We start from the raw sequence: 21,907 nt of genomic DNA, 5'->3' as shown, positions 1-21,907 counted from the left end.
TTATCTTCCCATTTGGTTGTCCAAAATCCGGAAATCTGACCGCGTAAGTAGTCTGCTGTTTGACTGTGATTATTTCATGGCAAACAGCTATGAAGTGGCAACTGTTTGACTAAAGTGACAGGGGATAGCATGTAGTTTGTAAACATGTGTAACTTGCTGACATTGAAGACTTGTTTGTGGTAATTCCGGCCCATGCAAAAGTAGTGCTTTTTGTGTAAAATGGGTGTACTCCGGCCTGGTTTAGAGGGTGTGTCTGTTTAAACCAACATGCTGGGAGAAAGAGCTGGACAACAGGGGTTGTCCTTTTCAGGGTATGTGTCCCCCATGCAGGCAAAGGTACATACAAAACTTCACGGGCCTGCTGATATTAATAAAAATGTTATAGCCACTAAGGCTATATAGAAACATATAGCGAAATTAATTGTGGTCTGAGGCCACGTGTGGTCCGTGTGTGAGGTCACATGATGTTATTGTACTTGGTTGGAGAATAAAGGTATGTTGTTGAAGAGTGTGTCTCGTGTCTTGAGTCGACTACAACTGACATCTTACAGGCATTTTGGAAGGAGTAACCTAGGTGGCAGCAGCAGGTTTCTCATTTCTCTCGACACCATTTGTCAAAACAATCACAAATTAAGACACCAATTAGCATTAATTTAAAATATAGCTGAAAAGTTTATAAACAAACATTTCTTTTTTATTAAGAGACCATCCATGCATTTCCACATAGTGGTAATATAAGACATGTGACTGTTTAATACAGCTAGGGCTCCAGAACTTGACAGGCGTATTCTTAATCTCAGAACAGAATCTGCTACTTGGTATTCACAATCAACTGTTTTTAAACAAAGCGACTTACCAGTAAAGCATACGTGATACAGAGTCCGATGAATGCCGGGTTGGTATGGCCAAGTGCACCAGCACTAAGACTACACACAGCTGAGAAAAACACCAGGAAGCAGCCCAGATAGTCCTGAATACACAAGTGGATATCATTAATAAATTTTACTTTTTTTTACAAAACAAATACTGCTAATAAAGTACAAAATAAGTCACAAACAATATCCAATTCATGTTCCATCATGCTCTCTGCAGCCAGCTATCTAGGTTATCTGTCAGTGATCTGTTGGTGGGCCCATTGCACCACGACTTGTATATCAAAGGCCGTGGTATGTGCTATCCTGACAGTGGGATGGTGCATATAACAGATCCCTTGCTGCTAATTGAAAAAGAGTAGCTCATGAAGTGGCGACAGCGGGTGTCCTCTCAATATCTATGTGATCCTTAATCATATATCCGACGCCATATAACTGTAAATAAAATGTGTTGAGTGTGTCGTTAAATAAAACATTACATTCCTTCCTGTCAGTGATAGAAAGATAGGTGGAGTTGCCTTTTGAACCTAAGACCAATTCATTCTGTCGGTTTGGATAGACGATATTTTTTTATCATCATACAAACCTGTTATCTACAAGCCTTAAACCTGATGGCTTAATCATGATGCATTCAAAGTCACTGTTTTTCTAAACATAATTACTCAATTACTAACCAGCCTGATACCAAGCTATTACATAAAATTATTAGTCTACATGTCGCTATTAAATTACTAACTAAACTGATGCTAAGCTATTTATTTGATACAATCATTATTGTATATGTAGCTATTAAAATACGAAGTACTGATACTGAGCTATCTGATAAGACTTGTTACCCTTCATGTAGCTATTAAAATACTATACAGACTAATACTGAGCTATCTATTTGATAATATGTTATCCTACATGTAGCTATTAAAATACTAAATACAGTGGACTCTGTCTAAACTGGATTCACTAGAGGCCGATTAAATATGCCGGTTTAGACAGAATGCTGGTGTAGACAAAGTTTGTCCAGAGTTACGGTTCTTGCAGTATATTGATAAGAAAAATACCAACATAAATAAAACGTCATATTAACTGAACGTTTGGACTATGTGTAAGACATGGAAAGATATCTGTGTTTCTAAAAAACCAATCAAACTCACAATAAACAAAATACGTTGGGTCGTCAGTGAGAAACAGGCTGGGACACAAGTTCAGTCCTGACTTTTGAAAGTGGAATATTAATATCTGACTGTAATACAAATATGTGTTCAAACCAGAACACATATAAAAAAACAAGCAGAATAAATAACATTATTTTATTGATTAAAATCATACGAAACAGGGGTCTAAATTTATAGTTTTATAATTATAAACAGATTAATATGATGCAATGCAGGTAGGAACACATACACATAATAATACGATTTATCTTGCTACCTACACCCGTTACAACAGGTGTAGTTCATTTTTATCAGGCTTTCAAAATGGCGCGATTATTTTATAACACGTTCTTTGGTGTCCCAATTACTGGGGACTGCCGTCATTCTTTAAAAGGTGACCACTGGCAGATAGTAGAGGTAAGATCGCATGCCTGTGTAGACAGAGCTACTTACTACATAAACTGAAGTTCTTTTGTTCTTGAATTTGCATCTGAAGACTGGAATAGACAGCATCTGGTGTAGACAGAGTTTTATTCCTAATAAATTAACAATAGCTGGACGGGACTTTAAAATTTTGCCAGTTTACACAGAAATCCAGTTTAGACAGATGCCGGTTTGGACAGAGTCCCTGTAGACTAATACCGAGCTATCTATTTCATAAGTATGTTATTCTACATGTAGCTAATAAAATAGTAAGTAGACTGATGTCGAGTAATCTGTTTGATAAGACTGTTATACCACATGTAGCTATTAAAGTACTAAGTATACTGATACCATTCTTATCCTACATGTAGCTATTAAAGTACTAAGTAGACTTATACCATTTTTAACATACATGTAGCTATTAAAGTACTAAGTAGACTGATACCATTCTTATCCTACATGTAGCTATTAAAGTACTAAGCAGACTGATACCATTCTTATCCTACATGTAGCTATTAAAGTACTAAGTAGACTGATGCTGAGCAATCTATTTGATACCATTGTTATCCTATGTGTAGTTATTAAATACTAACCAGTCTAACACCAAGCCACCTGTTTGTAGTGTGAAGATACAGAAATGGCATCACGTTCTTATCAATAGCAGCAAATATCCTTCTCTTGAAGTCTGTCTGCACTCTGAAAATAATACATCAACACAGCCTGATAACATAAATGTTTAACATGTCAGACATAGATTTGAAGTTAAAAGCTTGCTTTGTTTAATGACACCACTAGAGCACATTGATTTATTAACCAAACATTTAGTAATTCTGACGTGGTCTTCAGAGGAAACCTGCTGCATTTTTCCATTAGTAGCAATGGATTTTTTATGTGCACTTTCACACAGACATGACAGTACATACCACAACTTTTGATACACCAGTAATGAAGCATTGTTAACACAAAAAATCTAATTAAATTAAATTAAAGCTTAAATTATCTGAAATGGAAATCTATTCCCATCCTTAATTCACTCGGACTGGCATTTAAATTAATTCAAAGTTACACAACCATTTAATATTTCCAAATTAGATACAAATGATGATAATCATAGAGCTTAGTACATGTACAGACATTTCAGTTTCCACGCTAATGCTTATGCATAGCTTTTGTACTCTGACTTCCGTGGACTTGGTTTGAGTTTGGAGTTTTCCTTCTCCTAGGAGAGTTTCCTTACTAGGATTCTGAGCCTCTCCAGTCCAGTTTTGATTTTAGAGTTTGCTTCTCCTAGACAGTTGTCTTTCTTGACTAACGTCCCCTGTCTGTCTGGTCCATATTAGTCTAGTCTCTACACTTTGACCAGTCCAGCTTGGGTGACCCTACCAGGAGCTGATGCTCCAGCTGGTATAGCTCTCCGGGTCATTGAGACATGCAAGCTACCTCACCACATCAAGGAATGGACCATGAGATTGAGATAAAAAAAAAATAAAAAAAAATAAACGTGCTACTTACATCTGTGAATATCTTATTAATCAAAAATATGTAATAACTAACCTAAAAGCTCGAATAGTCTGTAAGCCATTCAATGTTTCTGAGAAGAGAGAAAATATAGGTGACTTTGTTACGCTGTCCAATCTCTGAAGCTCTCTGGAAAATGAAAGTAAAAATTATGTTTTAATTACATTTGTATTAACTTAAAAGATTGTAACCATAAAAAAAAACCTCTCCTCCAAGGTGTGTATTAAGAATACAGCTTTGAAAAAAAGACACTTGTTGTAATTGTATAAAAAGTTTAATTCCAAAATGCTATATATATATATCCATTCACATTATTTTGACAACCAAAAAAAAGGTTTTCGCTTCAACACGATGTAGTGTATATGATACAAAATAGTTCAAAAATCCTGTTCACAACTCATTTTGACAGACACTTTATTGTTGTATTCTAAAATTGTTAGAAAATAACATAAATGTTCTGATTTTACCTGCAACTGGCAAAAACATTGGTCAAGATATAAATATTTAATTGCTAAGAATGTCATCTGCTCCAAAAACAATCAACTTATATAATATATATACAGTCATCTCCACTTATTTGCACATCGGTTTATAGCATAATTCGGTTAATCGACTATTTTCACCCAACACGGAACCATTTGCCCGTATAACACTACAAAACATCCGGTTAATTGCACAGACTACAGGCTATATATCGGTTATTTGCACATATAAATAACGTTTTTTTGTTTTGTTTTTGTGCTAAATTAATGTCACAAATGACTGAGAAAGTCTATCAAACTTTGGCAAAAAAACTCAAATAAATCACCGATTAATCTGTTTTGTTTGAGCTCACTGTGTGGCAAGCCGACTGTAATCGCTGTTTACAGAGTCGACGTGTGACATGCAAATGAGATGGTGTGCACGTTACTACTGGTGAATCACAATACCCGACTACAAGATTTAAGAATGACATAAATAAGTTGAATAAACCTAAGACCTAATGTTTTGTTTGCAATATATTGCTGTTAATCAGAGGCCATCTCAATAACAGGTAACTCTCCGACTATTATTTTTAGAAGTACCGCCTGTGCGCTTGTACGCATGCGCACTCAACTATTGAGGCCCTATTCGATTGACGTGTTCAGGGCAATCATTGTTCTGTGTCAATTACGTTATGTTGAGAAGCCTTGTTAGTAATTAAAAGATTACAGATCAGTCGTCCTAGGCGGTTATGTTTTTAATAAATGTGACCAAGAAAGGGTTGTTGTTCACTTATTCATTAGATGCAGTGTACGCTATATCTGTTAAACGCAAAAGAAACGATTTATCACTTGCTTCCCAGAAAATGTAGCGAAAAAAAAAAGACTGGTGGGGGAGGTCGTAAAAAAAAACCACATAACAAAGATCCGTTATTTATGGATCGTCCCTAAGTTTCTGCTATATTGTTAGACACCAGTCAGTCAGACCGCACCATGAAGGTCAGTCAATTGTGTTAGACAGGTCATGCATGCAATGCAGACTGCTGGAACTGATAACGACTCACTAGCCGAGCTTAACTTTAATTGCTTAACAATAAAAAAGTCATTATTTGGGGATCACAAATAATACCAAAGCTTGCCATATCTTTTGGGAGGGAATGAACACCATACCAGCAAATTCATACAAGTTCACGTAATTCAATCAACAGCCCGGTAATTCCGGAAACTGACGTCATTTTGTAAACACGTGCACCGATGAAAAGTGAACTTTTTGATGGTTCTGTTGTTTCAAGTTTATCTCATTAACTACATGGCTAATACACTTTGTTTACACTAGTGGATGGTCAGTGTTTTGTTTTTTAATGCACAAAGTTTGTGTTTTTAGAAAACGACGCCCAGTGACGGACGTTGTTGGGTTGTTTTTAAAAAAATGATTTCTGGTCTGGCAGATTAAAACAAAAACGTCATGCTAATTATATATATATCGATCGATATATTTTTTTACATTTATATATATCCAACTGTATGTGACATGTGTTAACTGTAATAGTTCCGGTATGAAGTACCGCATTATGCTAAACTGTCTCCCATGCCACTTTGTAGTTGGATGGCTGTTACAAAGTGAAAGTCGGTACTCTATCGGTTAATCGACTAACCCGGTTAATTGCACAAAATCGAGCAGCACCGAGGGTATGCAAATAAGCGGGTTTGACTGTATATTCATTCTGTTCATACCACAAAAAATAACTTAACTAAAGAATAGATAAATATAAAGTTTAGTAGGATAAACTAGTCAAGAAAATAAATTTTCATTTTCCAAGGAACAGACATTTTTCACTATTTTTCACTATGTGTATGCATTGCTGTTTTATTTATATCTTGAGTAAAAAAAATATATATATTATTTAAAAAATAATCTAAAACACTATTACTGAAAAAGACCCAGTTTCAGTAGCAGCTGGTATGGTGTATAATTTCCTAATTACCTGGATGAGCTGCGGAAGAAGCGCTGAAGGCAGTAGTAGAGGACGATGAGAGGCAAGGCCGCGATCAGGAAGTACGGTGTCGTGATGCTGTTCACGATGATGGCTTCCACAGCATTCAGACCACAACGCAGCAACACTTCAATGTTGGAAGACAATCGCTGTGAAGATATTAACTCAGATATACTATAAAGACTGAGTCTCATAAGTCCAAATGCTACAAAGATTGGGTCTCATTTAGTTGAATGTGTTATAAAGACATGCCTGACATTCAGACCACAAAACAGCAAAACGTAAATGTTAGCAAACATTTTCTACAAGAAACAAAATTAAGATATTTAAAAGAGTTGGGTTTCAAAGCATTCAGACCACATTTCAGTAACACCTCAATATTAGAAGTCCTAATGGCGAAAAACAATAAAGTTTGTTTTGTTTAACAACACCACTGGAGCACATTGATTAATTAATCATCGGCTATTAGATGTCAAACATTTGCTAATTCTGACTCGTAGTCATCAGAGGAAACCCGCTACATTTTTTCTAATGCAGCAAGGGATCTTTTATATGCACCATCTCACAGACAGGATAACACATACCACGGCCTTTGATATACTAGTTGTGGTGCACCGACGGGGATCGATCCCAAACTGACCGTGCACCAAGCGAGCTTACCTGGTCAACTGCTATTACATCTGCTGAAAATCTGTTGAGTATTCTTCCACTAGGATTTTTTTCAAAAAATCTGGAGAAAACAGATAGCAAAAATTTAATCTCTTATATAACAACAGACAAGCACTGCTAAAGTAATACACGTACACTACCGGGTCCAACAAATTTTCATATCTCCTATGTTCACGGGCCATAACTCTGTTAAAATTGGGCAAAATCACCATGAAAGTCGAACATGATCTGTAACTGTACATGCTAAAGCCATATACAAAATTTCAGATAAATTTCTTTAGACACTGCAAAAAAAGAAAGACTGGAAAACTATATGTGGGACGGACGGACAGACAGACAGACACAAGGACGGAGACGAAACCCAGTGCCCCTCCAGGTAGTAACATCTGTGCAATGGTTGTCAAATTTGCATAGAGACACCTCGAGTATTTTGTATAGTAAAGACTTGGAATTACCTGGGTGACACCTTGAGTATTTTGTGTAGTAAATACTTGGAATTACCTGGCCGACCCCTTGAGTATTTCATGTAGTAAATACTTGGAATTACCTGGGTGACACCTTGAGTATTTTGTGTAGTAAAGACTTGGAATTACCTGGGTGACACCTTGAGTATTTTGTATAGTAAAGACTTGGAATTACCTGGGTGACACCTTGAGTATTTTGTGTAGTAAAGACTTGGAATTACCTGGCTGACCCCTTGAGTATTTTGTGTAGTAAAGACTTGGAATTACCTCGGTGACACCTTGAGTATTTTGTGTAGTAAATACTTGGAATTACCTGGGTGACACCTTGAGTATTTTGTGTAGTAAAGACTTGGAATTACCTGGGTGACACCTTGAGTATTTTGTATAGTAAAGACTTGGAATTACCTGGGTGACACCTTGAGTATTTTGTGTAGTAAAGACTTGGAATTACCTGGCCGACCCCTAGAGTATTTCATGTAGTAAATACTTAGAATTACCTGGGTGACACCTTGAGTATTTTGTATAGTAAAGACTTGGAATTACCTGGCTGACACCTTGAGTATTTTGTGTAGTAAAGACTTGGAATTACCTGGCCGACCCCTTGAGTATTTCATGTAGTAAATACTTGGAATTACCTGGGTGACACCTTGAGTATTTTGTGTAGTAAAGACTTGGAATTACCTGGGTGACACCTTGAGTATTTTGTATAGTAAAGACTTGGAATTACCTGGCTGACACCTTGAGTATTTTGTGTAGTAAAGACTTGGAATTACCTGGCTGACCCCTTGAGTATTTTGTGTAGTAAAGACTTGGAATTACCTCGGTGACACCTTGAGTATTTTGTGTAGTAAATACTTGGAATTACCTGGGTGACACCTTGAGTATTTTGTGTAGTAAAGACTTGGAATTACCTGGGTGACACCTTGAGTATTTTGTGTAGTAAAGACTTGGAATTACCTGGGTGACACCTTGAGTATTTTGTGTAGTAAAGACTTGGAATTACCTGACCGACACCTTGAGTATTTTGTGTAGTAAAGACTTGGAATTACCTGGCCAACCCCTTGAGTATTTCATGTAGTAAATACTTAGAATTACCTGGGTGACACCTTGAGTATTTTGTGTAGTAAAGACTTGGAATTACCTGGGTGACACCTTGAGTATTTTGTGTAGTAAAGACTTGGAATTACCTGGCCGACCCCTAGAGTATTTCATGTAGTAAATACTTAGAATTACCTGGGTGACACCTTGAGTATTTTGTATAGTAAAGACTTGGAATTACCTGGCTGACACCTTGAGTATTTTGTGTAGTAAAGACTTGGAATTACCTGGCCGACCCCTTGAGTATTTCATGTAGTAAATACTTGGAATTACCTGGGTGACACCTTGAGTATTTTGTGTAGTAAAGACTTGGAATTACCTGGGTGACACCTTGAGTATTTTGTATAGTAAAGACTTGGAATTACCTGGGTGACACCTTGAGTATTTTGTGTAGTAAAGACTTGGAATTACCTGGCTGACCCCTTGAGTATTTTGTGTAGTAAAGACTTGGAATTACCTCGGTGACACCTTGAGTATTTTGTGTAGTAAATACTTGGAATTACCTGGGTGACACCTTGAGTATTTTGTGTAGTAAAGACTTGGAATTACCTGGGTGACACCTTGAGTATTTTGTATAGTAAAGACTTGGAATTACCTGGGTGACACCTTGAGTATTTTGTGTAGTAAAGACTTGGAATTACCTGGCCGACCCCTAGAGTATTTCATGTAGTAAATACTTAGAATTACCTGGGTGACACCTTGAGTATTTTGTATAGTAAAGACTTGGAATTACCTGGCTGACACCTTGAGTATTTTGTGTAGTAAAGACTTGGAATTACCTGGCCGACCCCTTGAGTATTTCATGTAGTAAATACTTGGAATTACCTGGGTGACACCTTGAGTATTTTGTGTAGTAAAGACTTGGAATTACCTGGGTGACACCTTGAGTATTTTGTATAGTAAAGACTTGGAATTACCTGGGTGACACCTTGAGTATTTTGTGTAGTAAAGACTTGGAATTACCTGGCTGACCCCTTGAGTATTTTGTGTAGTAAAGACTTGGAATTACCTCGGTGACACCTTGAGTATTTTGTGTAGTAAATACTTGGAATTACCTGGGTGACACCTTGAGTATTTTGTGTAGTAAAGACTTGGAATTACCTGGGTGACACCTTGAGTATTTCATGTAGTAAAGACTTGGAATTACCTGGGTGACACCTTGAGTATTTTGTGTAGTAAAGACTTGGAATTACCTGACCGACACCTTGAGTATTTTGTGTAGTAAATACTTGGAATTACCTGGCCGACCCCTTGAGTATTTCATGTAGTAAATACTTGGAATTACCTGGGTGACACCTTGAGTATTTTGTGTAGTAAAGACTTGGAATTACCTGGGTGACACCTTGAGTATTTTGTGTAGTAAAGACTTGGAATTACCTGGCCGACCCCTAGAGTATTTCATGTAGTAAATACTTAGAATTACCTGGGTGACACCTTGAGTATTTTGTATAGTAAAGACTTGGAATTACCTGGCTGACACCTTGAGTATTTTGTGTAGTAAAGACTTGGAATTACCTGGCCGACCCCTTGAGTATTTCATGTAGTAAATACTTGGAATTACCTGGGTGACACCTTGAGTATTTTGTGTAGTAAAGACTTGGAATTACCTGGGTGACACCTTGAGTATTTTGTGTAGTAAAGACTTGGAATTACCTGGCTGACCCCTTGAGTATTTTGTGTAGTAAAGACTTGGAATTACCTGGCTGACCCCTTGAGTATTTTGTGTAGTAAAGACTTGGAATTACCTGGCTGACCCCTTGAGTATTTTGTGTAGTAAAGACTTGGAATTACCTGGCTGACCCCTTGAGTATTTTGTGTAGTAAAGACTTGGAATTACCTGGCTGACCCCTTGAGTATTTTGTGTAGTAAAGACTTGGAATTACCTGGCTGACCCCTTGAGTATTTTGTGTAGTAAAGACTTGGAATTACCTCGGTGACACCTTGAGTATTTTGTATAGTAAAGACTTGGAATTACCTGGGTGACACCTTGAGTATTTTGTGTAGTAAAGACTTGGAATTACCTGGGTGACACCTTGAGTATTTTGTGTAGTAAAGACTTGGAATTACCTGGGTGACACCTGGAGTATTTTGTGTAGTAAAGACTTGGAATTACCTGACCGACACCTTGAGTATTTCATGTAGTAAATACTTGGAATTACCTGGGTGACACCTTGAGTATTTCATGTAGTAAATACTTAGAATTACCTGGGTGACACCTTGAGTATTTTGTATAGTAAAGACTTGGAATTACCTGGCTGACACCTTGAGTATTTTGTGTAGTAAAGACTTGGAATTACCTGGCCGACCCCTTGAGTATTTCATGTAGTAAATACTTGGAATTACCTGGGTGACACCTTGAGTATTTTGTGTAGTAAAGACTTGGAATTACCTGGGTGACACCTTGAGTATTTTGTATAGTAAAGACTTGGAATTACCTGGGTGACACCTTGAGTATTTTGTGTAGTAAAGACTTGGAATTACCTGGCTGACCCCTTGAGTATTTTGTGTAGTAAAGACTTGGAATTACCTCGGTGACACCTTGAGTATTTTGTGTAGTAAATACTTGGAATTACCTGGGTGACACCTGGAGTATTTTGTGTAGTAAAGACTTGGAATTACCTGGGTGACACCTTGAGTATTTTGTGTAGTAAAGACTTGGAATTACCTGGGTGACACCTTGAGTATTTTGTGTAGTAAAGACTTGGAATTACCTGACCGACACCTTGAGTATTTCATGTAGTAAATACTTGGAATTACCTGGGTGACACCTTGAGTATTTCATGTAGTAAATACTTAGAATTACCTGGGTGACACCTTGAGTATTTTGTATAGTAAAGACTTGGAATTACCTGGCTGACACCTTGAGTATTTTGTGTAGTAAAGACTTGGAATTACCTGGCCGACCCCTTGAGTATTTCATGTAGTAAATACTTGGAATTACCTGGGTGACACCTTGAGTATTTTGTGTAGTAAAGACTTGGAATTACCTGGGTGACACCTTGAGTATTTTGTATAGTAAAGACTTGGAATTACCTGGGTGACACCTTGAGTATTTTGTGTAGTAAAGACTTGGAATTACCTGGCTGACCCCTTGAGTATTTTGTGTAGTAAAGACTTGGAATTACCTCGGTGACACCTTGAGTATTTTGTGTAGTAAATACTTGGAATTACCTGGGTGACACCTTGAGTATTTTGTGTAGTAAAGACTTGGAATTACCTGGGTGACACCTTGAGTATTTCATGTAGTAAATACTTGGAATTACCTGGGTGACACCTTGAGTATTTTGTGTAGTAAAGACTTGGAATTACCTGACCGACACCTTGAGTATTTTGTGTAGTAAATACTTGGAATTACCTGGCCGACCCCTTGAGTATTTCATGTAGTAAATACTTGGAATTACCTGGGTGACACCTTGAGTATTTTGTGTAGTAAATACTTGGAATTACCTGGGTGACACCTTGAGTATTTTGTGTAGTAAAGACTTGGAATTACCTGGCCGACCCCTAGAGTATTTCATGTAGTAAATACTTAGAATTACCTGGGTGACACCTTGAGTATTTTGTATAGTAAAGACTTGGAATTACCTGGCTGACACCTGGAGTATTTTGTGTAGTAAAGACTTGGAATTACCTGGCCGACCCCTTGAGTATTTCATGTAGTAAATACTTGGAATTACCTGGGTGACACCTTGAGTATTTTGTGTAGTAAAGACTTGGAATTACCTGGGTGACACCTTGAGTATTTTGTATAGTAAAGACTTGGAATTACCTGGGTGACACCTTGAGTATTTTGTGTAGTAAAGACTTGGAATTACCTGGCTGACCCCTTGAGTATTTTGTGTAGTAAAGACTTGGAATTACCTCGGTGACACCTTGAGTATTTTGTGTAGTAAATACTTGGAATTACCTGGGTGACACCTTGAGTATTTTGTGTAGTAAAGACTTGGAATTACCTGGGTGACACCTTGAGTATTTTGTATAGTAAAGACTTGGAATTACCTGGGTGACACCTTGAGTATTTTGTGTAGTAAAGACTTGGAATTACCTGGCCGACCCCTAGAGTATTTCATGTAGTAAATACTTAGAATTACCTGGGTGACACCTTGAGTATTTTGTATAGTAAAGACTTGGAATTACCTGGCTGACACCTTGAGTATTTTGTGTAGTAAAGACTTGGAATTACCTGGCCGACCCCTTGAGTATTTCATGTAGTAAATACTTGGAATTACCTGGGTGACACCTTGAGTATTTTGTGTAGTAAAGACTTGGAATTACCTGGGTGACACCTTGAGTATTTTGTATAGTAAAGACTTGGAATTACCTGGGTGACACCTTGAGTATTTTGTGTAGTAAAGACTTGGAATTACCTGGCTGACCCCTTGAGTATTTTGTGTAGTAAAGACTTGGAATTACCTCGGTGACACCTTGAGTATTTTGTGTAGTAAATACTTGGAATTACCTGGGTGACACCTTGAGTATTTTGTGTAGTAAAGACTTGGAATTACCTGGGTGACACCTTGAGTATTTTGTGTAGTAAAGACTTGGAATTACCTGGGTGACACCTTGAGTATTTTGTGTAGTAAAGACTTGGAATTACCTGACCGACACCTTGAGTATTTTGTGTAGTAAAGACTTGGAATTACCTGGCCGACCCCTTGAGTATATCATGTAGTAAATACTTAGAATTACCTGGGTGACACCTTGATTATTTTGTGTAGTAAAGACTTGGAATTACCTGGGTGACACCTTGAGTATTTTGTGTAGTAAAGACTTGGAATTACCTGGCCGACCCCTAGAGTATTTCATGTAGTAAATACTTAGAATTACCTGGGTGACACCTTGAGTATTTTGTATAGTAAAGACTTGGAATTACCTGGCTGACACCTTGAGTATTTTGTGTAGTAAAGACTTGGAATTACCTGGCCGACCCCTTGAGTATTTCATGTAGTAAATACTTGGAATTACCTGGGTGACACCTTGAGTATTTTGTGTAGTAAAGACTTGGAATTACCTGGGTGACACCTTGAGTATTTTGTATAGTAAAGACTTGGAATTACCTGGGTGACACCTTGAGTATTTTGTGTAGTAAAGACTTGGAATTACCTGGCTGACCCCTTGAGTATTTTGTGTAGTAAAGACTTGGAATTACCTGGCTGACCCCTTGAGTATTTTGTGTAGTAAAGACTTGGAATTACCTGGCTGACCCCTTGAGTATTTTGTGTAGTAAAGACTTGGAATTACCTGGCTGACCCCTTGAGTATTTTGTGTAGTAAAGACTTGGAATTACCTGGCTGACCCCTTGAGTATTTTGTGTAGTAAAGACTTGGAATTACCTGGCTGACCCCTTGAGTATTTTGTGTAGTAAAGACTTGGAATTACCTCGGTGACCCCTTGAGTATTTTGTATAGTAAAGACTTGGAATTACCTGGGTGACACCTTGAGTATTTTGTGTAGTAAAGACTTGGAATTACCTGGGTGACACCTTGAGTATTTTGTGTAGTAAAGACTTGGAATTACCTGGGTGACACCTTGAGTATTTTGTGTAGTAAAGACTTGGAATTACCTGACCGACACCTTGAGTATTTTGTGTAGTAAAGACTTGGAATTACCTGGCTGACCCCTTGAGTATTTCATGTAGTAAATACTTAGAATTACCTGGCTGACACCTTGAGTATTTTGTGTAGTAAAGACTTGGAATTACCTGGGTGACACCTTGAGTATTTTGTATAGTAAAGACTTGGAATTACCTGGCTGACACCTTGAGTATTTGTGTAGCAAGGACTTGGAATTACCTGGGCGACACCTTGAGTATTTTGTGCAGCATGGCCTTGAAGAGGTGGGCCGAGCCATGGAGAGTTGTGTAGTACAAAATGATGGTGGCTATCAAAGCCAGGACAATGGCACTGAAAGCCAAACTCGTATACATCGTCAGATATGGTCCGTTGTCAAACTGCAAGAACATGAAATAATAATCTTACACTGGTTTACTATTTTCATTCAATCGACCAATGAGGTATTTTAATTTGTCTAATTTATCTATTAATACCATAATTTATGTTTATATTATTAAAAAAAGGAGAAAGAAATTATTATGGTTGGAAAAGGTAGTTTCATTTAAATGAGCTTTCCAACAGTCAGGACACTTCATATTATCAATGTCTATCAAGGTATATTAATTGGATCATAGCTGAAGGTTTTAACTGCAAATGCATTCCATTTTACTGGCCATCTCACTTCATTTTACCGCCTTATTCACTTCATTTTACTTGCAAACTTATTTCAAGTTACTTCATTTTATCTATAAACTCATTTCATTTTATAATGCCAATTCACTTGATTTTACATTGCAAATTCACTTCAATTTTACCTGCAAATTCACTTTATTTTATCTAAAGACACTTCATTTTACTTACAAACTCACTTCAATTTACTTCATTTTATCTACAAACTCACTTCATTTTATAACGCAAATTCACTTCATTTTACAATTCAATGGATATGCCTGAATCCTTCTGGGATGTGAGAGGGGCTAGAACAAAAAAGCTTACTGTGGACGGGGTCCAGGGGCCACTCAAGAGCCCCTTGAAGGAAAATTGTTGTTTGCAACCCCTGGAACTGCCAAAAATTGCATTCAATGCCAACAAATCTAAACTGGTTATAACTTATAATATAAGGCATACATCATAAACTTGAAACCGTGAAAACATGCAAATGAACCGTGTGTGGTCAACAGCATTGAACATCATGTTTTTGCTTTTTTAGACAAAATGGAAAAGCGTATTTACATGTACGGGTTTCCGTGTAGCTCTCACATCCCTGAACCTTAGTGGTATAGAGGCATGTTAAAATAGTTCAAAGTCAGTCATTTTATAATGCAAATTCACTTCATTTTATAATGCAAATTCACTTCATTTTACAATGTCAATTCACTTCAATTTTCCTGCAAACTCACTTCATTTTACCTAAAAGGCACTTAATTTTACCTGCAAATTGACCTGATCTTACCTGTGACGAGCTGTTCCACCTGTTTCCCGAGAGGTTGCGATCGAAGGCACTAGAATCACTGGACCACATGGACAGTGAGAAGTTGGATGCGACAAGAAGGCTCTGGTTTATGATGTGAAGCAGAATGGTCACAAGGCATAGTGGAATGGTGCACGACCGCAGGAAGCGAAGGTATATCGGTAACGCCACAGCCCCGGTTTCTTTGTGCTCAGTCTCAACCAGCCTGCCATGTTCTGTAGACACTTTCTTAGTGGTTACTAAGTAAATGTATAATAAAATTATATTATATTCTAAGAGTACTGCTAAAGCAATACTTGTGCCCTACAGTTCTCAATTTTTTTGTGTATCTCCTAAATTTAAGGTCCATAACTCTGTCAAAAATGTCAAACTGGATTTATAACAGTACATGATAAATCTGTACAAAAAATTTCAGCTCAATATCTCAAGGAATTGTGAAAAAACCCCATCCTGAAAACTATATGTAGGACAGACGGATGGATGAACAGACAGACAGACAGACAGAAAGAAAGAAAGAAAGAAATGTTTTATTTAACAACGCACTCAACACATTTTATTTACAGTTATATGGTGTCAGACATATGGTTAAGGACCACACAGATTTTGAGAGGAAACCCGCTGTCGCCACTACATGGGCTACTCTTCCGATTAGCAGCAAGGGATTTTTTATTTGCACTTCCCACAGGCAGGATAGCACAAACCATGGCCTTTGTTAAACCAGTTATGGATCACTGGTCAGTGCAAGTGGTTTACACCTACCCATTGAGCCTTGCGGAGCACTCACTCAGGGTTTGGAGTCGGTATCTGGATGAAAAATCCCATGCCTCGATTGGGATCCGAACCCAGTACCTACCAGCCTGTAGACCGATGGCCTGCCACGACGCCACCAAGGCCGGTAACAGATAGGACAGAGATGAAACCTACAGGTATAGTGTCCTCCGGTTGGACCAGTGAGGAACTAATAAATTTCATCATACTTATTGTAAACCAGATTAACAGTGTGAAATGTCTGGGTAATTTTTTTTCACAAATACATGTAGAGCACGTTTGTGATGCGTAAATTTTGCTAATGACCGACATTGTCTAAAGTATAATTTTTTTTTAGAAAAAGACTAAATGTTATAGCCACTGCATATAAAAATTAGCAATTGGCTAATTTAGTAATGGATGAGTGAGCCCTGAACATACATGTAGCTCTTAAATTTTTTTTTTTTAAACAATCCGACATAATACAATTACAGTGAAACCTCTAAACAGTAGACCCTCTGTAAATTGGACATCTTTCAAGGTTGCTTTTTAAATATCAGTGAAGAACATAACCTATCCAAACTGGATACCTTTAAAACGGGACTTTTTATTGGGTCCTATGGGTGTCCGGTTCAGAGGGGTTTTACTGTATATGACAAATCAAAAAACATCCTGCACAAAGAAATTGATAACATAAATGTTAAATTCTCTTTAAAACAATCCACAAATATTACATTAATTTAATAAACTGTATGCTACTGTAAATAATCCAACTTAAAGAACTATGAACACACTTCTTAAATTATTATTAAAACCAATCTGACAGTACCGTATATCGCTGTGTATTAGCCGACTTTTCAAGTCTCTAAATACCACCAAGAGAATAGGGGTCGGCCAATACACGGAGTCAACAAAAAAATGTCTGACAAAATACAACTAAATATTGGCGTGTACAGAAATGCGATACTAATGAAAATGCATCGGTCAATCTCGGCTTCAAAACCTTACTGTTGCGTTATTTAATCAGTATTTTTAACAGCCTGTATTAAGTCTCATACAAGTGTCCATTTGATTGTTTGATACACACAACAAAAGTTATAGTTTATTTGAGAAATGAAATGAAATTTATTTTATTTTTATTGGGTCGACAATTTCCAATAAAAGCCACTAATAAGTAGGACCAGTATCTAGCGCCAAATGTGTCGCGTGATCGAAACAGTCATTAAGTATTTTTATGACCGCTGATATTTTGTCCTCAACTGCAGATTTAATATTTACACTACAGTTTAAAAATGGAACTACATTTATCAGCTAGCAATGTCTATACAATCGATTCAATCAAGAAATAAAAAGAACAAAATAATGTTATCCCACATTAGGGGATTTTTAAAATAAACCTTTATTCTTTTTCAGCTATCGTAAAATCTTTATTAAAATAGTTTTCGTACATTGTACTTTGATCGGTTCACCAAAACAAATTTTCGCGATTCACTATTGCCCGAGATCGACAATATCTCGATCGGATATATCTATATTTTTGCCCATTTTAACAAAATAAACGTTGAGTCGGCTTGCACATCATACCAACCATTTTGTACTAGATATTGAGGTGAAATATAAGTGGTCGGCTTATCCACAGAGTCAGCATTAAACACGGAGATATACGGTATGTCAGACTAGACTGTTGATAGAAATCGCACTTGAAGGGCTGGGCATTAGCTTGCTGGTCTGACCATCATCACTGCTGCCACCATCTTCATTGCTGGCTTCCGTCATCACCGACATCTGAGAAACGGTTCGGTGGGCTGCATGGCCGGGCAGGCTCATGTTCGACTGTTCATGATAAAGACAAGGAGAGAAAATCTTTATGACAAACGGTCTCAACAAGAAAACGCGAAACTGATGTCACGCCAAACTTGTCTTCAAAGAAAAAGTTAGTTTGTTTTGTTTAACAACACCACTAGATTGCTATATTAATCATTGGCTACTGGATGCCAAACATATGGTATTTCTGACAGTCTTAGAGAGGAAATCTGCTATATTGTTCCATTAATAGCAAGGGACCTTTTATGTGCACCATCCCACAGACAGGATAGCACATACTATGGCCTTAAATAGACCAGTCGTGGTGCACTGGCAAGAATGAGAAATAGCCCACTGTCAGGGATCGATCCTAGACCAACCAATCGATCCTAGTGAGCACTTTTACCACTGGGCTACATCCCACCCTCATCTTCAAAGACATAAAAGCTACACAATGCATCTTATTTTGTATAAAGTGTTGCATTTTAAATTTGGATTTTAACATCAGTGTCAACAATTAAGTGGAGATACATAGGCATCAGAAGATTCATGCAAATGGAGGTGAGGGCAGTTATTACTTTGCAGGCACTGAATTTTGGGATTTGGTTTTAGGATTCCATTTGAATTATAAAATGATAGAATATAGATATTTGGGATTGCATCTCATAATTATATACTTCCGACCCAAAACTTGGGATTTGTGGAAACACGGAATCTTGATAAATTCACAGCCTGCTTTGCCTTTCAAAGGTGTGGCAGGATAATACATACATGTAGTCTATCCACCCCTACTTCAGATTCCTATAAGGGGCTGGACATAGCCCAGTGGTAAAGCGCTCACTCGATGCGCAGTCGGTCAGGGATCGATCCCCGTCGGTGGGCCCATTGGGCTATTTCTCGTTCCAGCCAGTGCACCACGACTGGTATATCAAAGGCCGTGGTATGTACTACCCTGTCTGTGGGATGGTGCATATAAAAGATCCCTTGCTGCTAATCAAAAAGAGTAGCTCATGAAGTGGCGACAGCGGGTTTCCTCTCTCAATATCTGTGTGGTCCTTAACCATATGTCTGATGTCATATAACCGTAAATAAAACGTGTTGAGTGCGTTGTTAAATAAAACATTTCTCTTTTTTTTCAGATTCCTATAAAATTATAATTATATATTGGTTTGACCTAACTTAATAATCAAATACTAAAGGCAAACAGTTGATAAGATCAGCTAAACATAAAATAAATTATAAATAAAAATAACGTACAGTATACAAAGTTTGTTTTGTTTAATGACACCATTAGAGCACACTGATTAATTAATCATCGGCTATTGGATGTCAAACATTTGGTAATTCGGACTCGAAGTCATCAGAGGAAACCTGCTAAATTTTTCCTAATGCAGCAAGGGATCTTTTAAATGCACTTTCCCATAGACAAGAAAGCACATACCACGGCCTTTGACCAGTTGTGGTGCACTGGTTGTAATGTGAAAAAACCACAATCAGTTGAATGGATCCACTGAGATGGTTCGATTGTGCGATGCCAGCACCTCAGGCGAGCACTCAACCGACTGACCTAAATCCCACCCCTGTACACTATACAAATGACTTACCAAACAAAGTTATTTGACAGGAAAGTGAAGCAAACCAAACAAAGTTATTTGACAGGAAAGTGAAGCAAACCAAACAAAGTTATTTGACAGGAAAGTGAAGCATACCAAACAAAGTTATTTGACAGGAAAGTGAAGCATACCAAACAAAGTTATTTGACAGGAAAAGTGAAGCAAACCAAACAAAGTTATTTGACAGGAAAGTGAAGCATACCAAACAAAGCTATTTGACAGGAAAGTGAAGCAAACCAAACAAAGTTATTTGACAGAAAAGTGAAGCTTACAAAACAAAGTTGTTAGACAGGAAAGTGAAGCTTTCCAAACAAAGCTATTTGACAGGAAAGTGAAGCTTACCAAACAAAGTTGTTAGACAGAAAAGTGAAGCAAACCAAACAAAGTTATTTGACAGGGAAGTGAAGCTTAACAAACAAAGTTATTTGACAGGAAAGTGAAGCTTACCAAACAGTTATTTGACAGGAAAGTGAAGCAAACCAAACAAAGTTATTTGACAGGAAAGTGAAGCAAACCAAACAGAGTTATTTGACAGGAAAGTGAAGCTTACCAAACAAAGTTATTTGACAGGAAAGTGAATACCTGCAATGTATGAGGCCGCTCACGTTCGAAGCTGATTTCTCCTGTGACACTCTTACTTCTGGTATGTTCCAAATCCGAGTCCTTGTTTCTGATAAAGATAGATGATAGGTTAATTGCTATTAAATTACGATCAGGATATTAACAATAATAACATGATCAAAAGTTATGATGATAAGACACAGTCATAATTAAAAAATAGTTATTTTCATATTATTTTCTATTGTAAACATTTGGCTGTAAAATGAATGCCGTTATGCAATGACGACACTTACATTATGTCATGTAATGCGTGTAAGGTTATATGACATAATGGCTGATGGCTTCGTTGTAAACAGCAGAGACATTTTTATATTAAAAATCAGATAAAAGTGACAATGGGTAATAAAGATAATAACCAACTCGCTACGAGTTACAAATTATCTGTCCATTCATTCACTTGGGACAGATATTTTGTAATTCCTCGTAGATTGTTAGTTATTCTCTAAATATGCTAATCACAATTCTTTGACCTAATAAACATGAATCATAGTAAAATGCATGTTTCTATTCAAACATGATCAGGGCATAAATATAATAAAATACATACATGTATTACAATATATTATGACTTTGCACTGATCAACCAACACATGATAGAAAATCCATATATTATTAAAACAGGATCTGATATATTAATACAACTATAAAATATTACAATAATAAGATTAAAGTCCCAAAACTTTGTCCTATTTAACAAAACTGGTTGTTTTTATGTCATATGATAAAAATTGTAAACAAATATCCTGACTTCCTGCAAGAATGTGAATATATAACAACGTAAATAAGCTATCCCAGAAAGGTATAAAAACATACATGACAAAAAGTGGATATTAAATTGTGATACGATTTTCATTTCATACAAATGTAATTTTTACACACATCATTTTTTACATGTAATAATAGCAGATAATTTTTAATTAAAATAACTCTGCCAGACTGAACTTAACACCACATGAAAAAGAAATGTGATCTATAAAACAATAAAACAAAATAGAAAAATAGATTATATGAATCAGTGCAAAATGCCATGTACATGGATATATTCAAGGATTCTAAGATATATAATTAGCTGCCATTTACCAGGATACAATAATTAGTACATAACAACTCATACAATCTGTAAGTTTTATGTCAAATGAAACTTAATATGTCATAATGTCAAGCTCTAAAAACTACATACAACAATTATATACCAGATAAATAAAACCATATGCTGTAGGACTCAATTTACGTTTATTGGATAATTTGTTTTCTTATAATTGTGACAGTCTTAAATATTTTTAGTTCCCCAAATATGGTATATAAAGGGTGGCATTATGCAGATCACGTACAATTGGGGGGAAATGGGAAGATGTCAGTGTATAGCTTTATCATCTCACTGCAGGACTGAATTATTGTCTACTGTTATGTTAAAGCCGCACACCCTAGTTCCATCCATCGAAAATAAATTATA

General features: G+C 36.9%; 1 protein-coding gene across 1 annotated transcript in view; it reads right to left on the bottom strand.

Moving 5' to 3' along the window:
- The window catches only part of LOC121368023 (ATP-binding cassette sub-family C member 9-like), a 77,444-nt gene that overhangs the window by 17,038 nt on the left and 38,499 nt on the right, over window positions 1-21,907 (bottom strand). The window contains exons 18-26 of the mRNA XM_041492536.1: window positions 20,416-20,503; window positions 18,118-18,250; window positions 15,653-15,909; window positions 14,440-14,597; window positions 7,077-7,146; window positions 6,408-6,565; window positions 3,998-4,090; window positions 3,037-3,139; window positions 857-970 (exon numbers count right to left, since the gene is read on the bottom strand). Of these exons, the coding sequence (XP_041348470.1) occupies window positions 857-970; window positions 3,037-3,139; window positions 3,998-4,090; window positions 6,408-6,565; window positions 7,077-7,146; window positions 14,440-14,597; window positions 15,653-15,909; window positions 18,118-18,250; window positions 20,416-20,503 (1,174 nt within the window). The remainder of the gene's footprint in view (window positions 1-856; window positions 971-3,036; window positions 3,140-3,997; window positions 4,091-6,407; window positions 6,566-7,076; window positions 7,147-14,439; window positions 14,598-15,652; window positions 15,910-18,117; window positions 18,251-20,415; window positions 20,504-21,907) is intronic.

The sequence above is a fragment of the Gigantopelta aegis genome, chromosome 3 (genome assembly GCF_016097555.1).
Source record: "Gigantopelta aegis isolate Gae_Host chromosome 3, Gae_host_genome, whole genome shotgun sequence".
Taxonomy (NCBI): domain Eukaryota; kingdom Metazoa; phylum Mollusca; class Gastropoda; order Neomphalida; family Peltospiridae; genus Gigantopelta; species Gigantopelta aegis.
The sequence above is the reverse complement of the archived record's forward strand: the minus strand, read 5'-3'. Positions and strand labels throughout refer to the sequence as shown.